This window comes from Drosophila grimshawi, unplaced genomic scaffold, assembly GCF_018153295.1.
Source record: "Drosophila grimshawi isolate 15287-2541.00 unplaced genomic scaffold, ASM1815329v1 contig_311, whole genome shotgun sequence".
NCBI classification, from domain to species: domain Eukaryota; kingdom Metazoa; phylum Arthropoda; class Insecta; order Diptera; family Drosophilidae; genus Drosophila; species Drosophila grimshawi.
The window spans coordinates 12767238-12792856 of NW_025063098.1; the positions used below are offsets into that span (position 1 = coordinate 12767238).

Here is a 25619-nt window from a genome sequence, read left to right on the forward strand (position 1 = left end):
GTCTATCGATATATTAATTGGTGTGTGGCGACTAATATATCGCATATTGCACGCAGCTGGATCAAGCACATCGCATGCCTAGAAAACAGCTGTTGTCACTTTGTTTTGATTACGAGATTGACTCAAAATTGATTTTTTGTTTTGGTCCTAAAATTACTGTGATGGCGTTCATGTTGCGTCAGCTAGCAAAACCTACGCTGCAAAGGTAAATATAAATAGAATGAACATAAAACTGAACTTACCCAACTATGTATATTTTAAAGAAATTTGCTCTCGGCGACCTCACTGCGCCAAGCCGCCAAAGATGCCGCCGCAAATGCTCCCGTTGCAGCTGCAGTCGCATCCAATTTGACAAATACGCAGCAACAACAGTTGCGCGTGAGCGAGAGTTGCTTGAAACGTTTGCGCGAAATATGCACGGATGGTTCCTTTCTGCGTATAACTGTTGAGGGCGGCGGCTGCTCGGGATTTCAATACAAATTCGATTTGGACACAAAACTCCATGAAGATGACCTACACTTTGGCGAGGACAAGGCCAAAGTGGTGATAGATAGTGTCTCGCTGGACTACTGCAATGGCGCCACAGTGGATTATCACAGCGAGCTAATACGGGCGGGTTTTCGCATGATTGCCAATCCGCTGGCTGAGCAGGGCTGCTCCTGTGGCTCATCGTTCTCAATAAAATTGTAATTAGTTATGTTTAAATAATACGTTGCTTGTTAAACTTTAGTGAAATATTCAAAACATACATATATATTAACTTATATGTTCAGCTATATACACACTGCATTGATCTTGGACCTACATATAAAGAAAGATTTTGCTGCGCTATCAAGAGCCAGTTAGTTATCAGGTTTATGTGCATTCAGACCTTGGCCTATCTCATTCAGTTGCCAAGTTCTGTTTATCAATTCGAATAGTTGCATAATCCGATAACTAAATAACCCTTTTCAGCTGCAACTGCTTAGCCATTGGCTATGTTGTACAGTGGCCTGATGTTACTCATTTTAAATAATATACAACTTATGGGCAGATATTCATTTGCAGGCAGCCAACTGGTCGCTTAAGCTAATCACTTGCTCCGTGAGAACGCTGATCTGCTCCTCGTAGTTAATACGCGTCGTGGTCTGTAAGAATACGGATTTTGATTTAATCACATGCCACTCATATGTATGCATGTAGCTGTCTTACCAGTTCCTCTTCGAGCATTTGCAGTGCTCCGCCCAGACTCGACTGTTGTTCGTCTTTGGCTTTCAGTTCTTGCGTCGCATTTTCCAGGCAGATCTGCAAATGTAATGCCTCCTGTTCAAAGGAGCGCAGACGTGACTCTGCCAGTGCCTTCAGCCGCAGCAGATCTTCATACTTTTTGCTAAACACGCTATATATAAGCTGCTCCTTGGTAGGTGGATCGGGTGGATCCTGTAGCAAATCCCTCGCCCGGTGGCTACACTTGCTCTCCAGGCTGCATGGCTTAACTGTGATGCCAGCGGCAGCTGTGCTGCAGCTACAAATACTGCTGGCATCGCTCAACGTTTTGCCGAGATCCATGTTTGTGTTCGAGTTCGAGTTGAAGTTCTGGCTAAGTTTGGCCACTTCGTATTGGGCCCGCCAGTGCGCCGACTCCTTTTCGAGTAGCGCAATGCGTTCCTCGGCAGTAAGCGTTAAGGCTGCATTGGTGTTAAGCTGGTGCTGTTGCTGTAGATTGTGTAACGGCGTACTGTCGCTGCCCGTGGCGCTCAAAGCATCCTCACTGCCTAGCTGCAAGCATAATATATAATTTTATATATAGCATTTGATTATCTCCGATGAGCTTTGCCTTTGGCGGATAACTTATTAAGGACTTACAATGCTCGCCGCATCGACCAGCTTCGTTTCGAGTTCACAGTTTCTGTGTTGCAGCGTTTCCACCTCTTTGCGCAAGCGATTCTCCAATTCGTTTTGGTCAGCAAGGCGTTTCTCCAGCTTCTGTTCCAGCTCCGCAATACGTTCTGTGTGCAGCAACAAGTCGCGTTGCTTGTCATCGATCTGTGGGGTGGAAATAGTTTTTAAGTGTGCGTGAGTAAATGGGTATGTGTGCGTGTGTGTTTTTACTGCCACCCATTTACCAATGATGTCAGCTGTGCGTTTTCCATTATTTTCTTTTGCAGCTCCTCGAAAATGAGCGCCTCCTGTGCCGCGCTTATGCTCGGTGCTTCACTTGGTGGCTCTGGTTGCCTGCCACCCAGGAGTCCTCGCTTGCCCGGCTCCTTCTTCTTGCGCACCTGCTCATGCACCGTTAGTTCCTGCTGCAGCTGCGAGACCCGCGACTCCAGCTGCTTATTGCGAAAGCCCAGCGAGTCCACCTCCTGTTCGGTTCGCCTCAGCGATGTGGCATTCTGTTGCAATTGCTCGCGCAGACTCGCCTCCTTTGCCTGCTCGTCGATAACCGCCTTCTTCAGCACTTGCGCTTGAGCGCGCAGCTGTGTGTGTGAGCGGATGTGGATTAAATTAGATTAAAGCGCTTGCGAATGGGGCGTAAACTGTTGCTGTTAGCCTTACCTTTGAGTATTCACTAGCCAATTTCTGGTATTTGGCCTCCGGCACTGTGCCATCCATGCTGCTCATTTTCTCTGCCATGCAGGCAGGTTGTTAAACGTCGCCTGAGTTCTTTATTAAATCGTGTTAAATCAATTGGTTAGACAAATATAAATCTTTGTGCTTAGAAAGTGCCAAAATTGCAATATTAGCAATGAGAAAGTGCTCGATTCATCGACAAGCCACGATAAAACTGAAGTATCGATATAAGGTTCGGGCGCGAAAATTTGTAATTTAAAAATTGTTGTATAAATTATGGTTAATATATAAAAAGAATACAATTTCTAGTTTTTGTAATTTTTTGTTTATTAGGATTTGTTTTTAAAACTAATCCAAATATTTAGAGTATATGAATTATTTTTGATAGCTTTTGACAGCCCTACCAAACTAGGCTATCGATAGTTGCCGTTCGATTTCAAATTAGATTGTTTAAAATCATAAAACCGTTTCTACGGTTTATTAACTAGTTTACATAAATTACATAGCACTTAGGCAAACTAACTTAAAAATATATTATCAAAAGGTACTTTCTCAAATAATTTGTTTGAGAGTTCACGGAACACCAGACCAAAGCTCTTGGCGTAGCCCACCTTCAGTTCGCTAAACACTGTCTCCCAGTTCTCGTTCAGAAAACGATTCATACCCTCAGATAGGGTTTTGTCATTGAAAAGGTTCTCGAAGTGCATGTAAACGCGTTTAGGATCCAAAGCAACGCGATACTCCTTGAGACGCATATACTTAACACCATCCTTTTCGAAGGGTTCTCCAATCAGTCGGTGCTCGATTTTGGTATTGATAAGCGTAATATTAGCCTTGCCATGACCCGTAATGGGCAGCAGTAGAATGCGACCAGACATTTCGTAATCACCTATCATTTCAATGCGATCGGTCTTGCTATCACAGATTATTAAATGTTTGTCCAAATCGGTTCTGAAAGCAAGAAAATTAAGGTGACTTACAACTTGATTTGCTTATTGAATATTGGCAGCTATCTGTTAATTACCTGTACCGCTGTATCTTGCTGGTCGAGATCATATCGTGCACCTTCACATTTTTCAAGGCTTGACGAAGATTTATGGGCGCATTACCGGCGTCTATAACGAGTTTCTTCACGGACAGCGGCTCAAGCGGCGGAATGCCGAATTCTTTATTTCCTGTCAGCCATCGGATTAGTTCAGTCGAATTAATAGGCTAAGGTTTATACTTACCAGCTCTTAACACTTGTATTGCATGATTAACAGCATCCACCAGACACTTGTCAAAGTTCGCATCGCGTTTGCACTTGAGGAAGTTGTCCGCTTTAAAAAGAAATAAAACAAAATAAGCATATAATATTGTTGATCATGACATTGAAACATTTTGCGGAAATCCCGCTACTAGGAGTTTGTAATTGCATCAGCATTACGGGTACTTTAGATAGAGTTCGTTGGCCACAAAACTTGTTTCAGACAATGTCTAAAAATACAGCAACAATACTCTCTCAATAAAAAAATATCTGACCGTATATTATTCATCCGACTCTCAATGTCAAGTCGAAGCACATGGTTATTTATTGTTTCAAGATGCTGCGAGAAAAAAACGCCACTCATGACCTACGGCAACATCGCGATAATCATATACAACATTTACTACTACTAGCTATACATCACTATTCGTGCATAATCATGCTGTAAAATATGTGTCATAGCAGCAAGAGGAAGTGGACCACTGACCACTGACCACCGACCACCGACCACCGACCAGCACGCCAACCGCAAACCAGTTTGGCGATATCGATATGCCATTATGTTGCGTACTTGTTTCGATTGCATAACAACTCCATTTTAGCTTATCGATGCAGTTGCATTGCAATTTTGCCGTATTCCCGCCGGATCTGGCCTTTATTGCGGATGTTCTTAGGCTGTTAGCTTTTAGTTTAGGCTGTCGCCAGCATTTCCATTACAAGTCATTTGTTGTGCTATGTTTGAAGGCAAGGTTATTGGTTTAAGGTTATTGGCATGCCCAAGTTGTCACCCTGGCGGTTAGACCATTAGAGAACACTTCAAGCGTTGGCCTTCGGGCCGTAAGCCAAAAGGCAGCCACATATAAACTAACCACCCATATGCAATATTGATCACGTTTTGGCCATAAACAGCGCTGTTGGGCCTCAGCCCAAAACCAGCCAAAGCAAAATGGTCAAAATGAAGCAAAAAAAAAAAAAAAATATAGAAAAAAAGAAACAACTAACAACGAAATCACAAGCTGCGAGTAATTTGCACTCGTTGTTGTTGTTAATGTTACTTACGCAAATCTTGAACGGCCGTTACAAATTTTGCAACCGCAGCGATTAGTAGTAGCAATATAACTGTCGGATGTTTTGACATATTGAAGCTCAAAGTCGGATGCGATATGTGAAATGTGTTGCCAATGTTGGTGTTTTCCCAATTATAGACTCCACTTGAAACCCGCACAGAAATGCACACACACAAACACACGTAACGCACGCACACACACACACACACACACGCACAGGCAAAGGAAAGGCGAAGAATCGTCTGCTGCTGCTGCTGCTTAATTGATCGGGTTTTCTCTGCACGACGACTTATCACAACGCAATGGTCGCGGGATGCTTCGAGCGTGTCAGTTATATAGTGAGCTTCGCTGGCTTTAAAAAGCTTCCTACGTTTTAGCCAAAATACACGCTTCAGTTTCAATGAATACCACAACAAGCTTTGGCCCATAAACATTCAACTTTTGCTTTCCGCCTGACCGCTTTGGGCAATGCAACCGATATCCATTCATGAACATAAAGTTGCAGTTGTCTCGATTCAGTCTCCTGTTGTGGGAACCGGTGACGTACGATGACCGGCTCTTCCGACCAACCCTACGTAATGCCCTTTTTGTTGTCGTTTTGGTTCATTGAACCTTTCGTACATTTCTGATGTAAATTTTAATTGGGGTGCAATTGAAAAAGTCGGTAGTAAACATACATAAGTCGTTTACACATCTTTAATGCCAGTTGGCTTAAATGCACAAGAAAAGCTTCAAAGGGTGGAGCTTTAATTCGGAATTTATATAACACAAGTAATTATTAAATCAAATAATATAATATCTTACATCACACACAGCTTTAAATCGGAATTTAAAAAATGTAATCAGACACCAAAATATTAATAAAAATGTAATAATTAGAAACTACAAGCGAAAGATAAAACAAATAAAGGCAATTTTAATAGCTATACAAAAACATGTAAATTAAATTAAGCATTTGAGAAAATATCTAGTTATGTAAGAGATTAGCATAACCATAAACATAAATAACAGTTGTCAAAACAGTTTCTTGACATTCCAAAGAATAGATGATTTTTGTTTTCAAAAAAATTTCAAACTTGCTTAGTAAAGTTGTAAGAGCTGCATAGAATGCTAGACAAATAAATGGAAACACTTGAATTATTTCTTCTGTCAAAAAAGTTTTTATTAAGGTTAAACTGTCTGTTCAAAGATGTTTTCCATTTAATTTTAGATCATAATAATCTATATAATTTATTGTGTTCTGTAAGAAATTTCATTTTTAATACAATATTTCGATTTTGCCGTAATAACATTTTTTTAATGAATGCCGTGTCGTGTATGCTGACCATATATAATGGAAATCAAAAAAACTTTAAAAATGCCACGTCCGTGTCATGAGAAAAGAATCCCGTCACATTTCAAAACTTTAAATGCCAGCCAGTTCCCATGGCAACAACTCCCAAGCAATTAGTTCTAATCACTAGCTCAAGTCACCATCAAATAAAAGCCCATAATTTAAGTTTGTTGCCTAAGTCATTCGTTAAGCCAGCCAATTCATCCAAGCCAAAAAAAAAAGAAAATAGCAACGCGAGGACCTCGACCAGTCAGTTGAGCATGTGTCTATGGAAACTGTTGCAATTGTTGTTCAAATATAAACAAACGACGCGAGCCGGCAGTCCGACCAGGTAACGGTGTTGGGCATGGGTGTCGAGGCGTTAGGTATGCGTGTAAACCGGTTGCCCCCGTCCACTCAATAGTCGTCGCTTAACATTCTATGAGCACGCAGACACTATTTTTTGGGGCTCAGCCAAAGTCGAAATCATTACCACATACCTATTACAAAATAAGAGGAAAAAATGCAGAGATGCTATTGTGGCCACAGCGGTGGAAGCTTCACGGGCAGCATCTTAAAGACAAAGAGCCACCACGTCAGCAGAGTGCCACAGCAGCAGCAGCAGCAGCAGCAGATGCCGCATCGCAGTGATATCTACTCTTTGACGTCATCATCTAGGCAGAGCGTGCGTCCCACTAAGTTCGTAAAGCAGCCAAATCCACATTTAAATGCTGAGCTGGGACTGGGCCACTCCAAGAGTGGATTGAGTCGTGATTTCAGCCGTCGCAATTCGGCAACAACCACATTGAGTCACTGCTCTAGCTGCTGCAGCTCCTGTTCCCCCCAAAAGCAGCGAGAAAGTCGCGTCAAGGTGCTAAGTTGGGGCACCGGAGAGCGGAGTGGGGGCGGCAGCAATAATAACAATTGCAGCCATTGCGAGCACACGGACAATCGACGTCTCTATGAGCAACGCGCCTGCGTCGCCAGCCGGCTCGCTGCTCAAGGTCAGGTTCAAGGTAGGGGCACAGCAACGCCGTCACCAACAATGCCTACCAGCCCCACCCAGAATGGTAATGAGGAAATGCAGCGTTTGCTGTCGCTACAGCAATTCAGGCTGCTGAATGCTAGTGACTGCTTCAGTGCTCAGCGCCAGGATGAGCTGCGTCTGCAGCGCGCCTACGACAAACTAGGAGTGGCCGAGAATGCCAAGTGGCAGAAGAACAAAGCGAACGAGTGCAGGCAGCAGACTAAGCCGGCAGCAATGACAACGTCGGGAACGACACCCTATGCACTACGTCAGAGGCTTCTGCAGCTACAATTGCGAGAGGAGCAGGCGAGTGGCACGGGCTCGGGTGCATTGTGTGCGCCCATGGGGCGAAGCTGCGCCCTGCGATTCAATTGAGAGTAGCCACAGAAGTGAAATATTAATATAAACAACAAATGATGCATAAGTGTGCAATCTGAAAGAGAAAAACTTGGGTGCACATACGCTGACTAAGTGAAGCAGACAATCTCAAAAAACCGGTTTAAGAAATTTACTTGATTAAGCGCTCGATTTAATCTGCTTAAATTCACTGCTCAAATTTTATGAATACGCATAATCTGTCGACTTGTAAGATAGATCAAAATAATGTAGCACTTTAGCGGCAATATATGAGCTTCACCTTATACAGAAGAACTTCTCTGGGAACAATTTGCAAATTATCTTAATATCTTTTTAAATTGAATTCATAGTTCTATATTTTTATAATTACCAATTTGTGCGTTAGAACATAAACTTATAATATAAGGAACAAATAAATAGTTAAATAAAAACAGTATCTTATAATATTTAACACAAGTGTGTAAGATAAAATAAAACATAAATTTAAAAACAATTAAATAAAAAAGGGTGTTCTTACAATATTTGCGTTTAATATTAAAAAATAAAATAATTAAATGGTCGACTTGGAAATGTGTAAGAAATTTTTAAATAATGATTAAAGAAAAAATAACCTGGATGCATTAACAATAAACAGTAAATAAATCAAATTAAAACTTTTATGTGTATTGACTAAACAAAAGATATATTTTATTACAAGCCCCGCATCAATTAAGGCACAACCCCATCCAGACAAAACGCAATAATTTGTATTGCTAGTATGTATTTCATTTTTCATTTTAATAAAACAGTGCTATTTTGTTACAAGTGCTTCATGTTGATTTTATTTTTTATAAATATTTTTGTTTTAGAGATTTTGTTTTTGCTCCATTTTAGCTATGAATGCGATTTGAATTTCCTTAATTTGTCTTTTTGAGTTTCCAAAAAATTAATTACAAGTGAATTATTTTTCTTTTCATTGTTTGCGAGTTGCTCTTCAGCTGTAATTTCTTATAAGTGTTTTTTTTTTTGGAAACAGCCAATATTCACTATAATATTAAATAATTGTTGTTGTTGTTATCTTCGTTCTTTGCTTGTATTTTTTTTTTTTTTAATTTTTTCTTTATATTTATCTTTTGCATATATTTATGTACGTAATTAGAATTCAATACAACATTAAACAGAGTACTAGAGTGGTTTTGACAAGGGGATTTAGGCTTTAGCTGGACATTCAAGTTGGAAACTCAGTTTGTTAACGCGATTGTTACGGGCGGGGGGATTTTACAAACGAAACCATTTGTGGGGGTCATTTACGCCATGGCAAGTGTGAGCTAGAACTACTTATCCTTTTTGTTTTTGGGCTGGAGCTGATCGCTTGCCGGGGCATACGTACATGCATAATAGGTGTAATACTTGAATGTGGTGGCCTTTAGCACTAGAATGTACCGACTGTTGTTGTCACAAAATACAAATACACGAATGTACCTATGCACACATCTGTGTGTGTGTGTTTTTGTCTCAGTTTACAATTTAAATATTATATATACATATATATATATATATATATATATATATATATATATAAATATAAATATATATATATTTATGTATGTAAATTTTGCTTTGTTAAATTTGTTGTTCTTGTTTGTAACCTTATCTGCCGCGTCGCTGACGTCAGCAAAGGGCACACAGTGCCACTCAAAAGTATACCGCTTTTAGCTTTTGCTTTTAAATTGTTGTTGATTTTGCAAGCATTTAATTTTTTTTTTGTTTTTTGTTGTGTTCTTGTTTAACAAATTTGCTGTTTGCAATTAATCATTACTGTTAAGTTAATTATAATTATTGTTTTTTTTTTGTCGTTTTTTCTTTTGTCATTTTTTTTCCATATGCATGTTTTGTGTTTTACATATTTAATCGTCAACGCATTTAATTTTAAAATATACACAATTTTTTGTTTATTTCAATATTTTTGGTGTAAACAATTCAAACTTATGTACCTTCGAGCTAAATTTGCTTTGCTTTAAAACTAAGTAAACATTTAGTAGAATTTTAATGATGGAAAATAGATAAAAAAATAAATTGCGCTTAAAATACGTACATACTTTCGTCATACATTTGTATTCAACTCACACACATTTTAAAAAGCGATGTTTATAACTTTAAAATAATAATAAAAATGAACATTTTACCATTTTACTATATTAAAAAAAAAAACAGATATTTATAAAGGTTGTTGTGCTATGCAAAGAACCGAAAAATGCCGTGCAAGATAAATATGCAATAAATACAACTGGTGTGTGTGTGTGTGTGTCTGTGCACTTTTCGTACCTACTGTACGCTTATGTGTGTGTTTATGTGTTCGCATTGCGCAAGGAAAAACTATAACAAAATAAAATTAATACATTAAGAGATATTCTTGCTTATGCAGTGTTTAACACTACAATTAGTTTGAACTAAAGTGTCTCAATTTTTGTGTATGTATGTATGTATGTGTATGCATTTGTGTGTGTTTTTTGTTTCCTTTTTTTCTCGCATTTTGCTTTTCGTTTTTCAAATGAATAATAGGCTAATTTGTATGAATTTAAATACCCTTATAACGTTGCTCACGATTCGATTATAAATATTCGATAAAAACAAACATTTTTGCGCTTTTAATTAGTTTTCCTTTGTGTGGCCGTTTTTGTTGCTGTTTTCGCTTTAGTTGTTGTTGTTGCTGTTGGTGTGTCGCTTATTTCTTCTTATTCTTACTGTTAGCGCCGCGGGGCGGTGTTAGTGGACGCCCTGAGCTTCCAAAGTTTGGATAAACAAATCGTCGCTTATCGGCGGGTTTCAATATCTGAAAGGAGCACATTAATGTGTCGTCAACGGACATCATGGCACCTATAAATAAGACAACCAATAAATCAGATATCATATTACCAAATCATTAACTGAGTGTACCTCAAGTCACCCTCTCTTTATAATGTTTTGCTTTCTATAAACAAAATGCCATCATTATACAACGAACACGAATGCACCAAGCTCTGTTCTTTATCGAAAATAAAATGATAGTTATTCATCGGATTTTTCCACTGAACAGTTTTCACATAACTCAATTCCGACTGAATTTCATGATAGATGTTTTTATATATTTATTAGTATCAAACTAGAATATAACCAATTGTGGTATTTGATAGCCGATAATTTCTTGTCAACATTTCAGAACCATAAATTGGTCAGTTTTGGTTTAGCATATAAAAATACAATACATTTTCGTCAGATTGTCCCTATGCAATGTGTAGAATACGTTAGTCAAAAGCTCATAGGTTGAAATAATGTTCAAATGTACAAATAATCACTCTGTCCTACAAATACGATGTACTGGTCCCATCTAGTCGACTTTCATGAAGTTGATTTTGAAAGCGAGACAGGTGCTGATTAAGAATATATAAATATACATATAGAGTACGTACAAGTTAATCAGCAAGCTTTTTAAACATTAGTTCTACATTTTCTTTTCGCTATTTCACTATTTCCCTCCCAAAACTGTAGTTTCACTGCACTGTGCAGTATTTACTCGCCATGTGTTGAATTGTTCTGCTCTATCGGCAAGGTTATCTCCAAAATCTGTGTTAATCTCAAAGTTATCTATACAGTGTACAGAGTAGCTACCCTGAGAGATAACACCCACGTTGTTGTCTGTAGTCGGTTTAAAGTCCAGGGTCGCTTTTGTGTAGCTACCACTGATTACTCCACTCTTCACTCCACTTACCCGCATTGTCGAATTCACCGCAATAGTTGGGCGCCGAGAAGAGCGTGACCAGCTGACGCTTGGCAAAGAACTCATAACCATCCTCAACAACCTGATGTGCACGACATATAAGGTCGAATTCGTGCTTCTGTAGAAATTTACCCACAACCTAAAACCGTAAAAGAGTGAATTAGTATTTGCTTGGCATATTTGAAACTCTTCTTGTGTTTACCTCTGCTCCAAATGTGAAGCTGACACCTCGATCATTCTCGCCCCAGCCCATTGTATCCTTGTCGGGATCGGACCACAAGAGATCGCATAGCAGGCCCTGATCTGGCACATCCGTAGGCCGCATAATGCGTCGTATCTGCTCCATTGAGGACAAATCGGGACTTAGGCCGCCGTGACAGCAAAATATCTTCTCATCCACAATTGCGGCCACGGGCAGACAGTTGAAGCAATCCGTGAATGTTTTCCACAGCTTGATGGTGTAACGTCGCTTGCATTCGTCGTAAAACCTGTTGGTGAATCAATTACATGAGCAACACATGACATGACATATAAACAAAAATTGCGTTTCTCACGAAAGTCAATCTGTGATTGGCACTTATCACGATATAAGAAAAACTGTTTAAGGATAGCCAGATGGAAGTTATATATGTATATTCTTTTCAAATTCCAAAATATTTTTTGTTATATAAATGAGAAATGAACAATCTGTTCAGATATTTATCTTCAGACAGATGTTTTATCTTTTAGGAGCTTAACATTTTACAGAAAGTTTAAATTGTTAAATTGTTTTCATAGCTCTGGAATCAAAAGCTTTCTAATATGGCCATTGCTAATGGGGTATTGAAAAAGCAATAAAAATCATTGCTGACAGACACGAAAACTATTGTTTCTATCGATTTTACACTATTGTAATTTGTAACTGACATAAAAATGATGCGGCTAGCAAAAGTTTGACTTCCAACAATAATAGCAATAACAATTGTCACATTAAAAACATAGATAATCACAACGTTGTACATCGATATACTATATATACAAAGAACAGAATACATATCATATTACACAGGCATAGTCTCAAATTGTTCCAATGGGAATTATAATTGTAATGTTGGAAATGTTGTTGGATGCTAATCGGATCGTTCTCAAACACGCAATGCAAGTGGTAATTATGCCACTTGCTATTGACCGATGGATATCGCATAATTGAGCTATTTACTTACCCGTAGATGCGATTAATGCTGGCGCATTCGTGATTGCCGCGCAGCAAAAAGAAATTCTCTGAATATTTGATTTTGTATGCGAGGAGCAGGCATATCGTCTCCAGGGACTGCTTGCCGCGATCCACATAATCGCCGAGGAATAGATAGTTCGACTCCGGCGGAAAGCCGCCGTATTCGAACAGACGCAACAGATCGTAGTATTGTCCGTGTATGTCACCGCATATCTTCAGCGGCGCTTCCAGTTCCAACAGAATCGGCTGTGACAAGAATATTTCACGCGATTTCAAACATAAACTGCGAATTTCGCTCTCCGACAGTTGCACATTTTTGCCCGGACGTGCACCACGCACTAAAATTAAAAAAAAAAATGTACAAATAATGTGGGGGCAGCAGGAGGAGGACGGTGTTGAGTGGGTGCCGGAGAAACTTACCTTCAAGCAGACGCGAGATAATGCTGTCAATGTTCATGATGTCGGACATCTTTTGCTGCGGCTCACAACACTGCCAATGTTGTTACTGTTACAGTTACTGTTTTTGTTGTTGCTACTCTTTCTATCTGTCTCCGTCTGCTCGTCTGTTTTCTTATCTGTTTAGCTGGGAGCGCTCCGTTTGCGACTGCTTTTGGCTCCGTTAGTTTGGCGTTAGCTTATAGCTTATGTATTTTCGGTATACGTTATGTATGTTATTTCATCGATGTGCTTGCGGGGGGAGCGGGTGGGCGTGTGTGTATATGTGTTTAGTCGAAGTGTGTATGTATGTGTGTGTCGTCAGGTAATATATTTAACAGCGCTGCACGAAGCTGCTGCGGAATTTCAACAGATTAACCGTTACGCCATGTAAGTTCAGCGTTTGTCACTGCTTTGCGTGTTGTTCGACTGCGTTTTAGAGCATTTATTGCAAGTTATTGTAGATTTTTGCGACGTCAAGAAATTTTTTCGCGCAACCACACTTCGCCGCATCGCCATCTGAATTCGCCGCGTATATGCGTATCGATTAGTTGCAAGCTACAAATATCGATACATCGATGTGACTCTGGCCATTTAAATAGCACTGCCACTTCGACAGTAAATGCAAGGTGGCAGCACTGCCAGCACATTTAAATTTGAAATTGATCATTTTTTTTTCTTCGAATATTTATTTTTCTTACTATATTGATTAAACGTCATCGCCAACGCTTTATCCGCTGCCCAGCGTATTGAACATAACGCGCTTGCGTGGCAACGGCACTGGCCTTGCTTGCATAATTCCCATATTAGGTTTGGAGACCACTTGGGCCACTGGCCTCGCTAGCATTTGCTCCAATTGTGCCTTGAAATTCTGATGTTGCTGTTGTCTCAGCGCCTTTGAACTGCTAGTTGATGACTGCTTCTTCTCCTTCTCCTCCGTGCCTTCATCCTCCCCCGCCTCTTCCAGTGAGGTGTGTTCACTAGCTTCATTGTCATCGTCATCGTCATCTGTGGCCCCCAGCACTGCGCTTCTACGTTTGGGCATCTCCATTGGCTGCAGCGGCGTCTTGTTCATGAGCAGCTCCTCAGCCCGTTCCGGCATCTTAGCGGAGCAAAGTTTGTCCACAAATTTGCGTATACGATTGCGAGTCGCATAGAAATGTGGATGCTCCTGTAATAAATTTCAGGTTATAATTGAGGTCTTAATTTATTATGTACTCTATCTATCCTCCCTTTCGGTTGAGGGTTATCTTACTATTAAACAAAACAGACTAAGCATATTTTAAATTTAATAATTTATCTATTCTCAACAATACCAATTTTGTTAAGTTAAACTTACCAATTTCAGCTTGTTGCGATTTTGTGCCAGTTCAGAGCTCGCACGCTTGAGGTAAGTATTGGATATACTCTTCGATTTCATGTTGAAGCCAAGTGGATTCAGTTTGAGATTAACCAGCTTACGGGCATCTTTGCGGGTCAGTGGCTGTGGCGGCTTCTGTGGACTTCTAAAACAGATTTTCGGACTTACTGAAATAGCTTTTAATTAAAAACATAATTATTTTACTTACTTTATTTTTGGAGTTACTTTTATTTTGGGCGACTTGAATACTTGTCGCTCAGGCTCCGAAGTGAGGAGCTCACTGCCGCCATCGCTGATGCTCTCTTCCTCCTCCTCGTCGCTGAGGCTTTCACTAACGTCCGTCGATTCCTGCGCCTCCATCTGATTGGCGCCGGACTTGGCTTCGTTGACGATGGGCTCTGGAGCTGGAGGCTTTGTGTAAGTGGGATGACTGCGGGAGCTGTTGCCACTGACCAACTCCTCGACGTGGGTAACTGCATGTTTTGGTTGCTGCTTCGGCTGTTCCTGTTGAGCTGGTGGCAGCTCCTCTATGGAATAGGTGTCATCATCGCGTTTCGCTTGAAGAAATTCCGTTTCCACTTGCTTCTTGATGCGCTCCATTGTCAGCTCCTTTTTGGCCTGCGGTTTGGGTATTTTGGATGTGGTTGCCGACGGCTGTGGTTGCTGCTTTTGCTGCGGATGTTGCACTACAGCGCTAGGCTCCTTGCGCAGACTGATCCGCTTTAGGTCACGTTCCAGCGCCTCAAGTTTATCCTTGTAGCCCATTTCCAGTTGATGGACCACTTCTTCCAGCTTATTGGCGCTGACTTTGCCAATTTCAGCCACCTTTTCGCTCAGTATGCGCTCCAAATCCTCCAGACAGGGCGTCGCCACACGCTCCTCAGCATTTGTGGGCGTCACGGCTGTGATCTTGGTATCCTTGCTCTGCTCCAGAGCATGACTGAGATCCGCCAGTTTTTGGTTGATCCCCTGGATGAAGTCTTCGTTGCTCCGCTTGAGTTGCACTTGCCATGCCTCAAAGTGACTCAGACGTTCGGATAATCCATGAAGCTGCTCCTTGCGCTCAGTGGCCTCACTCTCCACCGCCTCGCTGCTGAGCTCATCTTTATCCTTGTACTCTGCCAGGTTGCTTTGGATGCCCACATTGCGCATGGTCAGCGTTGTTGTGGCCTGATCCTGGCGTGGACTCACATGCCGTCTGGAGCTCCCAGAGCGTTCCTTGATATTGCGTTCGGCGGCATTGAGACGCTCCTTCAGCTGCTTGATCTCCAGCTCCATTTTGATTGTGTTGATCAGCTGCATGTCGTTATCCTTCTCCTTGACAGGCCCACCACCAGCAGCTGGCGTCTGGGTGGGTGTTCCAATGCGATGCTTGCGTCCAATGTGTATGTTGAGTGCCTCGTTGCTAATGAAATTCTTTGTGCACAGATGGCAGGGATAAACCACCTCGCGTATGGCCTCAATTTGTGTGATCTTCTTGTGGAGCTGCACCACCTCATTGTTGGATTCGCCAAGGGATTTACGCAGTCGGACAATCTCCTGCTGTGAGGATTCATGCGCCTCCCTCAACTCCCCAACGCTCTCATCCAGAAAGGTGCGACAGCAGAGCAGATACTGGATCGCATACTGGGACATTATAAAATACTTGGCTATGCCGCTGTCCAGAATGTGCGTCTCCAGCACTGTGCCCAGTGGCGCCTCCGACAAATGCTCGAGTACATCATCGATCGCTTCAAAGTTTTGCTCACGTAATATACGATCCGTTTCATAGGAACCTGAAAGAGGGTTTATTTTATATCATTTCTAGAAGCTAATTACATTTTTTTTTTTACAACTCACCCATTTGTCGCCAATCCAAGGGACCATCTCTATACTGGCGCAGCTTGAAGCCCGCCTCTCGCATCATCTGGGGAAAGTTGCCCTTGTGGCCCATTTGCTGCTTTGCTTTCATCTACAGCTGAAAGCGAAAGTTGTGTATTTCGCTTCTCTGCACCAGTAACTTCAATTGTTTGCTCCAATTCCTTCCTTACTTTTGGCAACTGTTTGTTGTCAGTTCGTTTTTGTTGCGAGGCAACCGCTGACAGCTGGTTGCGAACTTGGCTCAACTGAATGCTTGACTGATTCTCGGGGTGAGTTGCCGGTTGGTGAATAATCCATTCAAAAATAGTGCTTCAAATTAACATAAATTCTATTGGCATACAATCTATGCTTATCGGCAGGCGGATTTCCGTATTACCTAAGCAAATAATCCGAGAACTATAGTAAAATTGTGAACATAATTATATAAAATTAATTGTATGTATTAAAAATCTTAATGATGTATGCGAATGTGGCAACGCCATTGCGATAATTCTTCGATAATTTTTAAAAATATGGCAAGTTTAATTCAAATAGGTGAAACGAAAGGAGACTGATAAATTATTATGATATTATCAAAATTACAAAATATTATATGAATTTAATAAAAACACTTTTTCGTAAAAACACCCAATTGTACAAATTATCGACAATTATAGGAATGCTCTTTACAAGCCTTTAAAAAATGTTCGTATCCTTCATGTTTTTCACCAATTTTAAATGGGCTCATAAATTAGTAACGTTTTCAGGCAATACATAAAATGTTCTATGAAAAGGTTAGGCTACTCATTAAAAAAACAAACTTTGCATTCATATAAAAAAAAACAATATTACAAGAAAGATAAAATTCTACATCAGTTTTAATTCATCTTTCTTTCGGGCGTCTTTCTTTGTTTATGTTTTTGAATTAACGGTCTAATTCTTTTCGCTCATCCTGAGCTCACGTCCTTGTTGTCAGCTGCTACAATTGGGTTATTGAATTCGTGAGGTTTTCGCTCAGTTACGACTGGACTGCGAACTTGGGAGGTTCAATTCAATACGGAACACAGAATGCAATCAATTGTTTAACGCGAATTTAAAGTTACTGCACAAACTAAATAAAAATTGTATATAAATCTTAGTAAATATGTGGCGCTGGTTTTGGTTGGGTTTTTTCTTGCTGCTACCGCTGGCAAATACAACACGTAAGTAATTAAAAGTTCAGCATGAAAAATCTGTGAAAATTCCGATACTCTGATGTCTCGGATGCTGTATCTAAGAAGTTTCCCAGCTGTCAAAAGGCTGCGCCCTGCGAGAGAGTGCAAGAGCGACTGAGCTCGTGAGCGCGGCGACTGCGCAGATCTTTGTTTTGGGAAATTATTATCTGTGTTTGGGATATTTGCTAAATGCCTGTCGCTTTGTTTTGGTCTTTATTCCCATGCCATGCAGCGCCAGTGAGCTTTGAGGCGAATCCGGATACGAAGCGCCTCTATGATGATTTGTTGAGTAATTATAATCGGTTGATACGCCCGGTTGTCAATAATACGGAGACATTGACCGTTTGGCTGGGCCTGAAATTGTCACAGCTTATTGAGGTCAATTTGAAAAACCAGGTGATGACCACCAATTTGTGGGTCAAACAGGTGTGTAATTAATTTGCCTAATAAATAACTATAATAAAATCGAATATGGCCTTTTAGCGCTGGTTTGATTATAAGCTGCGTTGGGATCCAGAGGAATACGGCGGGGTGGAGCAGCTATATGTGCCATCCGAGCATATCTGGGTGCCGGACATTGTGCTCTACAATAACTGGGATGGCAACTACGAGGTGCTTTAACATTTGCGGTCCTGCCTCAGTGATATTTATAGGATGACAAAATGATTCAATTTTTAGGTCACACTCATGACGAAGGCCACTCTGAAATACACCGGGGAGGTGTTTTGGGAACCGCCAGCGATTTACAAGTCATCCTGTGAAATGAACGTTGAATATTTTCCATACGATGAGCAAATTTGCTTTATGAAATTCGGTTCATGGACCTACAATGGCGCCCAAGTGGATCTTAAACATTTGGATCAGGTAAGCTCTCGGATGCAAATTTACTTTGCGCTCCACTGCACTAAATGCAATTTATGCACAGACACAGGCGCCAGGTGGTGTTTTAAGGGTTACATGGGATGCAAAGGGAGGGGAGGAGGGGTGTTACATCTCTAACAAATTGCTTTTGCCTGGTCGTTCGGCTAATACGTACATTTTTTGCATAGGTGCCTGGCAGCAATCTCGTGCAGGTGGGCATCGATTTAAGTGAATTCTATTTGTCTGTGGAATGGGATATACTCGAGGTGCCGGCCACTAAAAACGAGGAATACTACCCGGACACATTGGAGCCGTTTTCAGGTGAGCTACGGTTTGCCGTGTGCTGTTTTTGTTGGCTTTTGTAATATGCAAATTTTTGGATGTCTGCTGCAGATATTACATTCAAGCTGACCATGCGGCGCAAAACATTGTTTTATACGGTGAATTTGATTGTGCCCTGTGTGGCCCTGACTTTTCTAACGGTTTTGGTATTTTACTTGCCTAGCGATTCGGGCGAAAAGGTAAGACCAATTGGACTATGGATGCGCTCAGGCATACTTAAAATAACATTTCTTTTAACAGCAATTGAAATCGAAAATTCCGATCAAAAATTATGCATGTGGCATGCGTTATATCGAAGTATTTACATGAAGATGTTTGAAATTAATTTATTATTTTAGACTTACTATTTTCAATACTTAAATAATTCATTAATTTATTTGTAGTTTGTTGGTATCATTTTATTCAAGCATTTTTTGGTGTATTTTCTATAATGATACTCTCATTATTTTTATCTACATACAACTAACTGAGAACACTGAAAACCACTCGAAATATTGCAAAGTATTTTTATATATTCCCATATGCACTTTAAAGATCCTATCATTTACTCAACTTCTACTCCAGCTACTTCTAACTTTTAAAAGCTGAGCTCTTTAGCTATTTTTTGCTAATATACATTGGCTTTGCAACGAATGTTGTTCGAATACAGTCAAAATTCACAAAACTCACAAGAAGAGCTCAACTTAGAATACTTACTATTACTACTTACAAGATCTGTCTAACTTTCATCCTACCGCTCTCTCATTTTCAACCTAATTTCTTATCAAACATCCTACATTAAAGTAATGACAATTTAAATTTAAAAGTACTTTATCAATCTTTAAGTCGCTGAGTTTCAGGTGCTTTTTGATTCCTGCAAGCAGTCCAAATACAGCACACATATATTCACGCTTAGTATATATATATATATATATTAAAATGGATACACATCCATTTGCGACGAATATCATTTGTGCTGTGCTGAGTAGTGAAATCTCATAACGTAAATTTCATCGAAATTGAATCGAATCGAATCCGAATCGAAGCCGAAACCGAATCAAAGTCCAATTGAATCGAATTCAAGTCAAATCCACTCAAAAGTTTCCTCATATCGTGTATCCTGCAATTAAGCAGAGCATTCAAATTCTTACACTTTACTCACACTTATACGCACCTAAAATGCATACATTACACAATTATTTACTCACACACAAACACACACTTACACACTAAAATACAACGAAGTGTGCTATTTGTTGTTGTTGTTGATTTTTCGTTCTTTGGATCGTTTGAATCGCTCATTTGCTTGGAGTAATAAATTAGCAATATGTATTCATATTCTTATGAACCAAACAAAGTTTGCAAACGTAAGTTAAGAAAAAACAAAATATAAAATATATACATATTTATTTTTTTTTGTTTAATAAGGAAGCTTATTTAACAAATATAGTCCTGCTCGAAATTTAAATTGACTTGGGGTACATGGTGACGTCTAACTTGCAGTCCAATTACTTTTAAGTCTATCATGTATATTTGATATCAAGTTATAGTTTCATAAACTAATTTTGCAAGCTGGTAACATAAAAGAGTAAAGCATAATATTAAAATTGTATTTGATTATTATTAATATACCGTCTGCCTGGCAGTCCAATTAATTTGAAATATTTAATTATATTTTTATAAGATAAAAGTTTTTAAGTTGGCAGGGTTTTTAGAAGAATAAAGCATTATGTTCAAATTGTCTTTATTTTTAAAGTTGAGAATAATTTTTATAATGAATTACACTTTCATGACGATTTTATGCTTGTATTAAAACTGTGAAAACTAGAAGCAGACATATTTAGCAGCTACATTACGACCATATTTAAATACCTACTTTCCTAATGGACAGATAGGAGATATTTCGTTTGAAAGATATTGGTCGTTAAACTCACTATCAGGGTTCACTTTCAAACTTTAATGTAGAACGCTTTGTTTTTTGTTGTATTGATTGTTCTTGTTACTACATATGATTACCTCGACGGGGAGTGAATAAATTGAGTGTGTTTACAAGTATGTTGGTGTGAGTGTAGAGTTTGTATGAGTGCTTTGCCTGATTCCACGATTTGCGATGTCATTTACCCAATTTGATGTATTTGCTTTATATTTATTTTATTGAGTAAATGTTATATTTGAATTGAATAAAAATGCAGAAAATCAATTATTGGAGTCGGCTTATTGTTTTACATGAAGTATACGTAATTGATATGTAATTGGCTATAATTGATAATGATTGATAAACCGTTGTTGTCCATGTTAACGTTATTGTTTTTGTTATTGTTTATGTTGTGTTATTGTCATTGTTGTCATTGTTATTGTTACAAAACAAAGGGCATTGCAATAGACAGAGTGAGACGAGAGGCGAGAGGAGAAAGAGAAATTGTGTAAACATTTCGTTGACAGGTTACGTTATGTATTTCAATACTCGTGTCGTTGACCGTGTTCTTCTTGCTATTGGCCGAAATTATACCGCCCACGTCGTTGGCGGTGCCCCTGCTGGGCAAATATCTACTCTTTACCATGATACTCGTATCGCTGTCCGTTTGGACAACGGTCTGTGTGCTCAACATACACTTCAGGTGAGTGCCTTAAGTGCCGCACGATCTGCAGCTATTCCACTCTGCCCTCTACCTATACCCATCCCATACCCATTCAATCAATCAATCATCTGACCAAGCGGCGCTCAACCAACAGGTCGCCCTCGACGCATAACATGTCGCCGCTAGTTCGCAAATTGTTTTTGCACTTCATGCCCAAACTGATGATGATGCGACGCACTCAGTACACACTGCCGGACTACGATGATACCACACCCAGCAATGGGTATACCAACGAAATTGATGTGCGGTAAGTCTATATGTCTTCCCTACCTTCAGAAAAATACAGGCCTGTAATTCAATAAATCCCGACTATATTAGTTGCAAATCAATTTTGACATTTCCCACATATTTATTTTATGTCAACTTAATGTCTTATTAAAAAAACTATCAAGTTTCAAATTAATTATTTTTAATATGTATAATAAATAAACATATTTGAAGAGGTGAATGAAAGTTATTTTGATTTTAGAAATAATTTCTAAATAAACGAAAAAGATTCCGAACAATTGGAAAGGCTGTTTTCCTATTTTTCACAAACAATATTTTTAATAATAAAAAATATTTCTAAAAAGTAGATATTTCAAAAATGGTGTATTTCGGGTATCTGAAATCTAAAAGTAATAAAAAAGTTAACGTAGCAATTGTATGCACCAAGTTTCCTATATAAATAAGATAAGAAAACTCATAGTGCTTAGAAAGGGACAACCATCAACCATGAATAGTAAGGTTTTGAATATATTTCACCAATCTAAGCATTAGCTTTAGTTTTTCACTGTACTGAATATGTTTTTGCTTTTTTTTTTTATTTGTGTCTTGCAGTGACAGCATAAGCGATTTTCCCAGCGAGTTTAAGGACAGTCAGGATGGCACTTATGATAATGGCATGCAGCACTCAGTGGGTGAGTTTAAATTTGTGTATGGCTACGAGGCCTTTTAAAAACATAGCTGATGCTGGGGGTATTTGTCTGTCCATAAAAACAAAAATATTTTGCCACACTCGCGGCCGACCGCGATCCAAAAGCCGAAATTGAAATCAAATAAAAATTGGCAAATAATGCAATAAAATGGCTAAAAATAAAGGACAAATAAAAAAAGAAAAAAACAAATTTGCCATTGGGCATTCTCAAGGCTTCGCCCAGTCGTCGGACAATGTTGATAGCTTTGACGATGATGTGACGCTTTGATGACAAACAACGCCTATGTGTGTGAGTGTGTGCCTATGTGTGTGTGTGCGGGATAATAAAACAAGCCATGTGTGAAAACTGCAAAAACTGAGAGAACGAACTCTGTATGACCTAGCGTGTAGTAGTAACTTAACTAAGGTCACTTTGGACCCTTTATACATAAATAAAAATGATTCTGTGTAGTTTCGGAACATCTTTTTTCAATGATAACAATGTTGAATAATTACACATGGTATAAAGCGCAAGATTCATTTGACTAACGTTGTAGTGATTCTTCGCTCTTCAGAAGATCTAATTTTTTGAATTTTTTTGTTGTGGCTTTTTACTTGATTATCTTGTCTTTATTGACTTTTAAACATTTCCCCAAGTTGATTTTTATTTTTCTTATTTTTTCTTATCAGCTACATGTACATATTGATTTTCTTTTTAAATATATCAATAAATTGGCTTATTGTGAAAAATTCCAAAGTGATAATTGAATACAGTTAAAATTCTCAATAATAAACTAGATGTGAAAGTTAATCCGATTCCAAGTGTCCAAATCTACTAGCATATCTAAAAATTAATTAATTTTCTTTAGGTTCTTTATTTTTACTAAAAATATTTTAGCTAAAGAGAAACTCTTTTCTAGCTGTCGCCGTCATATTAACGAAGAAAATGGTATTCGATTGCTATGTAAATTTGGACATTCAATTGATTGCTTTGGCCAATAAATGTTACAAGCTGCATTTAGGTGCTCCAATGCCCTGCCATGAAAAAGTTGGCCATAAATAAAATCTGGCAGCTATAATTCAGTGCTGGTGTTGTTGTTATTGCTACTATGGCTTGTAACTTAAAGCGACGAATGTTGTTCCAGCCTGTGGCTATGTTGGGCATTTTTCCGCATTGGCCATAATATTTTTCTATGCATGTGTGACACACACTCCACACACACACACACACACACACACACACATTCAATTGTAGATTTAGAGTTGCCAGTAGCCTTTGGGGGCTAGCGCGCTGGCATCTCCATTTATTTATGATTCCAATATTTTATTTCAATTTCTCGCAATTTCATGCGCTCGCCACGAGACTTGACAGATTCCGACAATGTGATACCGCGCAACTTAACACCCGAAGTGCTGCAGGCATTGCGCGCGGTCAGATTTATTGCGCAGCATATCAAGGATGCCGACAAGGATAACGAGGTAGGTATGGGTTCACTCTCGAGTCCCAAATTCTAGTTGCCCACTTTTATTGAGCACCAGCGAGCTCCACAGATTGAAGCTGAACGTTGTGTAATCGTATACGCATCCGCATTCGTATTCGTATTGGAATTATTTGCGACTGTTATTGTTCAGCTTGTCATATTTTTGGCGTCTTTCGGAGCTCAGCGTGCTTCACCAGCGATTTCCCCTCGCTTCTAAGAATTGTTTATGGCCTGAAAAAATTTCGGCTTAAGTGCCACAAAGAGCAGCAGCAGAGAGAGAGAGAGGCGGCGTTAATACACAAAGACATGAACTCAAATGTGCAATGTGAATTGTAAAATATAAAATCATAGCTTTATATTTTTATTACACATATCAAGTTTATTGAAAGAGAGTCGAAACGAAATTTTATGGCTTCAATTGAAAGCAATTTATTTGGCCGCACTATACGACAATTTTCCATTCGTCTGTGCCGCTCCTGCTCGTCTCTGTTTTACGAGCTCTGAAACAATAAAACATTATTAAAAAATTCTTTTATGTTTGATGAAAAATGGCAGCTGTAGTCCTGACCTAGTTTTAAGTGAGTGCTTTCCATTACACAAATGATTTTATTATTTCTCTTCACAGATTGTCGAGGATTGGAAATTTGTGTCCATGGTCCTGGATCGCTTCTTCCTCTGGTTGTTTACACTCTCGTGTGTGTTCGGCACCTGCGCCATCATCTGCCAATCACCTTCACTTTATGACACCCGTTCCCCCGTCGACCGGCAGTACAGTGAGATTCCTTTGCGTAAAAGCAATTTCATGCTGCCGCCGGACATTGTCAGGCAGGTGGTTAATTAAGTGCCAAAAGGTCTAAGAAACGTTCTAAAGTAAAAAAAAAATGGAGGAAAATTTGAGTCAAGGGTCACATTCGGCCAAAAAAGTTAACAATTACGAAGGGGATTGCAGCAAATTTATTTGAAATTGTAAAACGTGCCCTTCGCCACTTGCAAATACGTCATACTATCAGCAATATTATAAACCTATTATAAATAAAGGATTATATTAATTAAATGACAATTGAAAATGATTGCATACACATAATATACATATATGCATAATAAATATAAATAAATTGATTTTGAAATAAAGAAACGTTTGGTTTTTATTTAAAATAAGGTTGAAAATAAAAGAATATAACAGGCAACAAAAAAGTTGTTCATTTTAGGAATTAAATTAATTGTCTGAAGCATATAAGCCAGGAGGGATATAAACCAACTTTCATCGCGATACACTCAAAGCAGAGTGCTTGAATGATGATGTGTATCTATATTTAATGTGTTTGGTCTTACGATAAAAGTAAACCTAGATCCTTATTTGGTGGTCGTAAAAAGTAATCACATATCGGTAAGTCATTTAAATGAATTTACTGTTTTCGATTAAGAAGACAGTGAATACACAACGATTGTTGAAAAGAGGAAACTGCATTTGGTAATTTACAGCTAAAATTTATTGGACAGTTATAAAATGTGTGAAACGAGATATAATCTGGACATTATTTATGCTGCCAATTTGCTTTAATATTATTTTCACCTAAACCGTAATAATAGTATGGCATATCTCGCAAGCTGGTTGTTTCCACTTCTGTAAATTATTAACCATTGATAATATCAAACTTGTGGTTCTTGCCGTAGCAACTTATTATCACACATATGTACGTCGCATAAATATAAACACAGACATGCAAACAAATGTACTTCACTATTGTCTGTCTTAATTTTCAATTAAGAACTGACATCTCTTAATGCCTTTTACAATTAAACATTATGGCAACAATATGGTAAAAGTTGAAAGCATTTGATGCCAAACAGACAATGCGCATACGCCACGTGGCCTGCCCAAATAATTTGCAATATCATTTATTATGTTGTGTGCTCGTTCGTTCGGCTCTCGTTTACCGTTCACCATTCCCCTTTGTCTTTGTCATTGATGATATCCGTCTGCCTGCCGCATTAAATTAGAAAGTTGAAATCTCTTTGGCCTCGCATTCATCAACATGTGCAGTCAGCCACCCCATCCATAA

At 39.0% G+C, this 25619-nt stretch overlaps 7 protein-coding genes across 7 annotated transcripts; 3 read left to right on the plus strand and 4 right to left on the minus strand.

Annotated features, from left to right (window-relative positions):
* Positions 1-85: 85 nt before the first annotated feature.
* On the plus strand, positions 86-729 carry LOC6563332 (iron-sulfur cluster assembly 2 homolog, mitochondrial). Its single transcript, XM_001989445.3, has 2 exons — positions 86-205; positions 264-729. Exons 1-2 carry the CDS (start codon positions 162-164, stop codon positions 688-690), a joined length of 471 nt encoding a protein of 156 aa, XP_001989481.1. The 5' UTR covers positions 86-161; the 3' UTR covers positions 691-729.
* A 254-nt stretch (positions 730-983) lies between these two features.
* LOC6563331 (protein phosphatase 1 regulatory subunit 21) lies at positions 984-2781 on the minus strand. The gene is made up of 5 exons (XM_001989444.3): positions 2539-2781; positions 2106-2459; positions 1846-2025; positions 1192-1758; positions 984-1127 (listed from the first exon to the last, which is right to left on the minus strand). Exons 1-5 carry the CDS (start codon positions 2614-2616, stop codon positions 1038-1040), a joined length of 1269 nt encoding a protein of 422 aa, XP_001989480.1. The 5' UTR covers positions 2617-2781; the 3' UTR covers positions 984-1037.
* Positions 2782-3071: 290 nt separating this feature from the next.
* Positions 3072-4937, minus strand: LOC6563330 (protein takeout). The gene is made up of 4 exons (XM_001989443.1): positions 4859-4937; positions 3783-3872; positions 3578-3728; positions 3072-3504 (listed from the first exon to the last, which is right to left on the minus strand). The coding sequence occupies exons 1-4, from the start codon at positions 4935-4937 to the stop codon at positions 3072-3074; spliced, it is 753 nt and encodes a 250-aa protein (XP_001989479.1).
* Positions 4938-6701: 1764 nt separating this feature from the next.
* On the plus strand, positions 6702-7582 carry LOC6563329. The gene has a single exon (XM_001989442.3). It carries the CDS (start codon positions 6702-6704, stop codon positions 7578-7580), a length of 879 nt encoding a protein of 292 aa, XP_001989478.3. The 3' UTR covers positions 7581-7582.
* A 1806-nt stretch (positions 7583-9388) lies between these two features.
* On the minus strand, positions 9389-13502 carry LOC6563328 (serine/threonine-protein phosphatase alpha-1 isoform). The gene is made up of 5 exons (XM_001989441.3): positions 12932-13502; positions 12501-12849; positions 11501-11786; positions 11290-11437; positions 9389-10418 (listed from the first exon to the last, which is right to left on the minus strand). The coding sequence occupies exons 1-5, from the start codon at positions 12978-12980 to the stop codon at positions 10267-10269; spliced, it is 984 nt and encodes a 327-aa protein (XP_001989477.1). The 5' UTR covers positions 12981-13502; the 3' UTR covers positions 9389-10266.
* Positions 13503-13633: 131 nt separating this feature from the next.
* LOC6563648 (zinc finger protein DZIP1) lies at positions 13634-16302 on the minus strand. Its single transcript, XM_001989440.2, has 4 exons — positions 16146-16302; positions 14515-16081; positions 14286-14451; positions 13634-14117 (listed from the first exon to the last, which is right to left on the minus strand). The coding sequence occupies exons 1-4, from the start codon at positions 16255-16257 to the stop codon at positions 13677-13679; spliced, it is 2286 nt and encodes a 761-aa protein (XP_001989476.2). The 5' UTR covers positions 16258-16302; the 3' UTR covers positions 13634-13676.
* Positions 16303-17161: 859 nt separating this feature from the next.
* LOC6563647 (acetylcholine receptor subunit beta-like 2) lies at positions 17162-24691 on the plus strand. The gene is made up of 11 exons (XM_001989439.2): positions 17162-17347; positions 17592-17785; positions 17843-17971; positions 18038-18223; positions 18409-18541; positions 18614-18741; positions 20984-21159; positions 21275-21427; positions 22000-22079; positions 23448-23554; positions 24182-24691. Exons 1-11 carry the CDS (start codon positions 17290-17292, stop codon positions 24395-24397), a joined length of 1560 nt encoding a protein of 519 aa, XP_001989475.1. The 5' UTR covers positions 17162-17289; the 3' UTR covers positions 24398-24691.
* Positions 24692-25619: the final 928 nt, after the last annotated feature.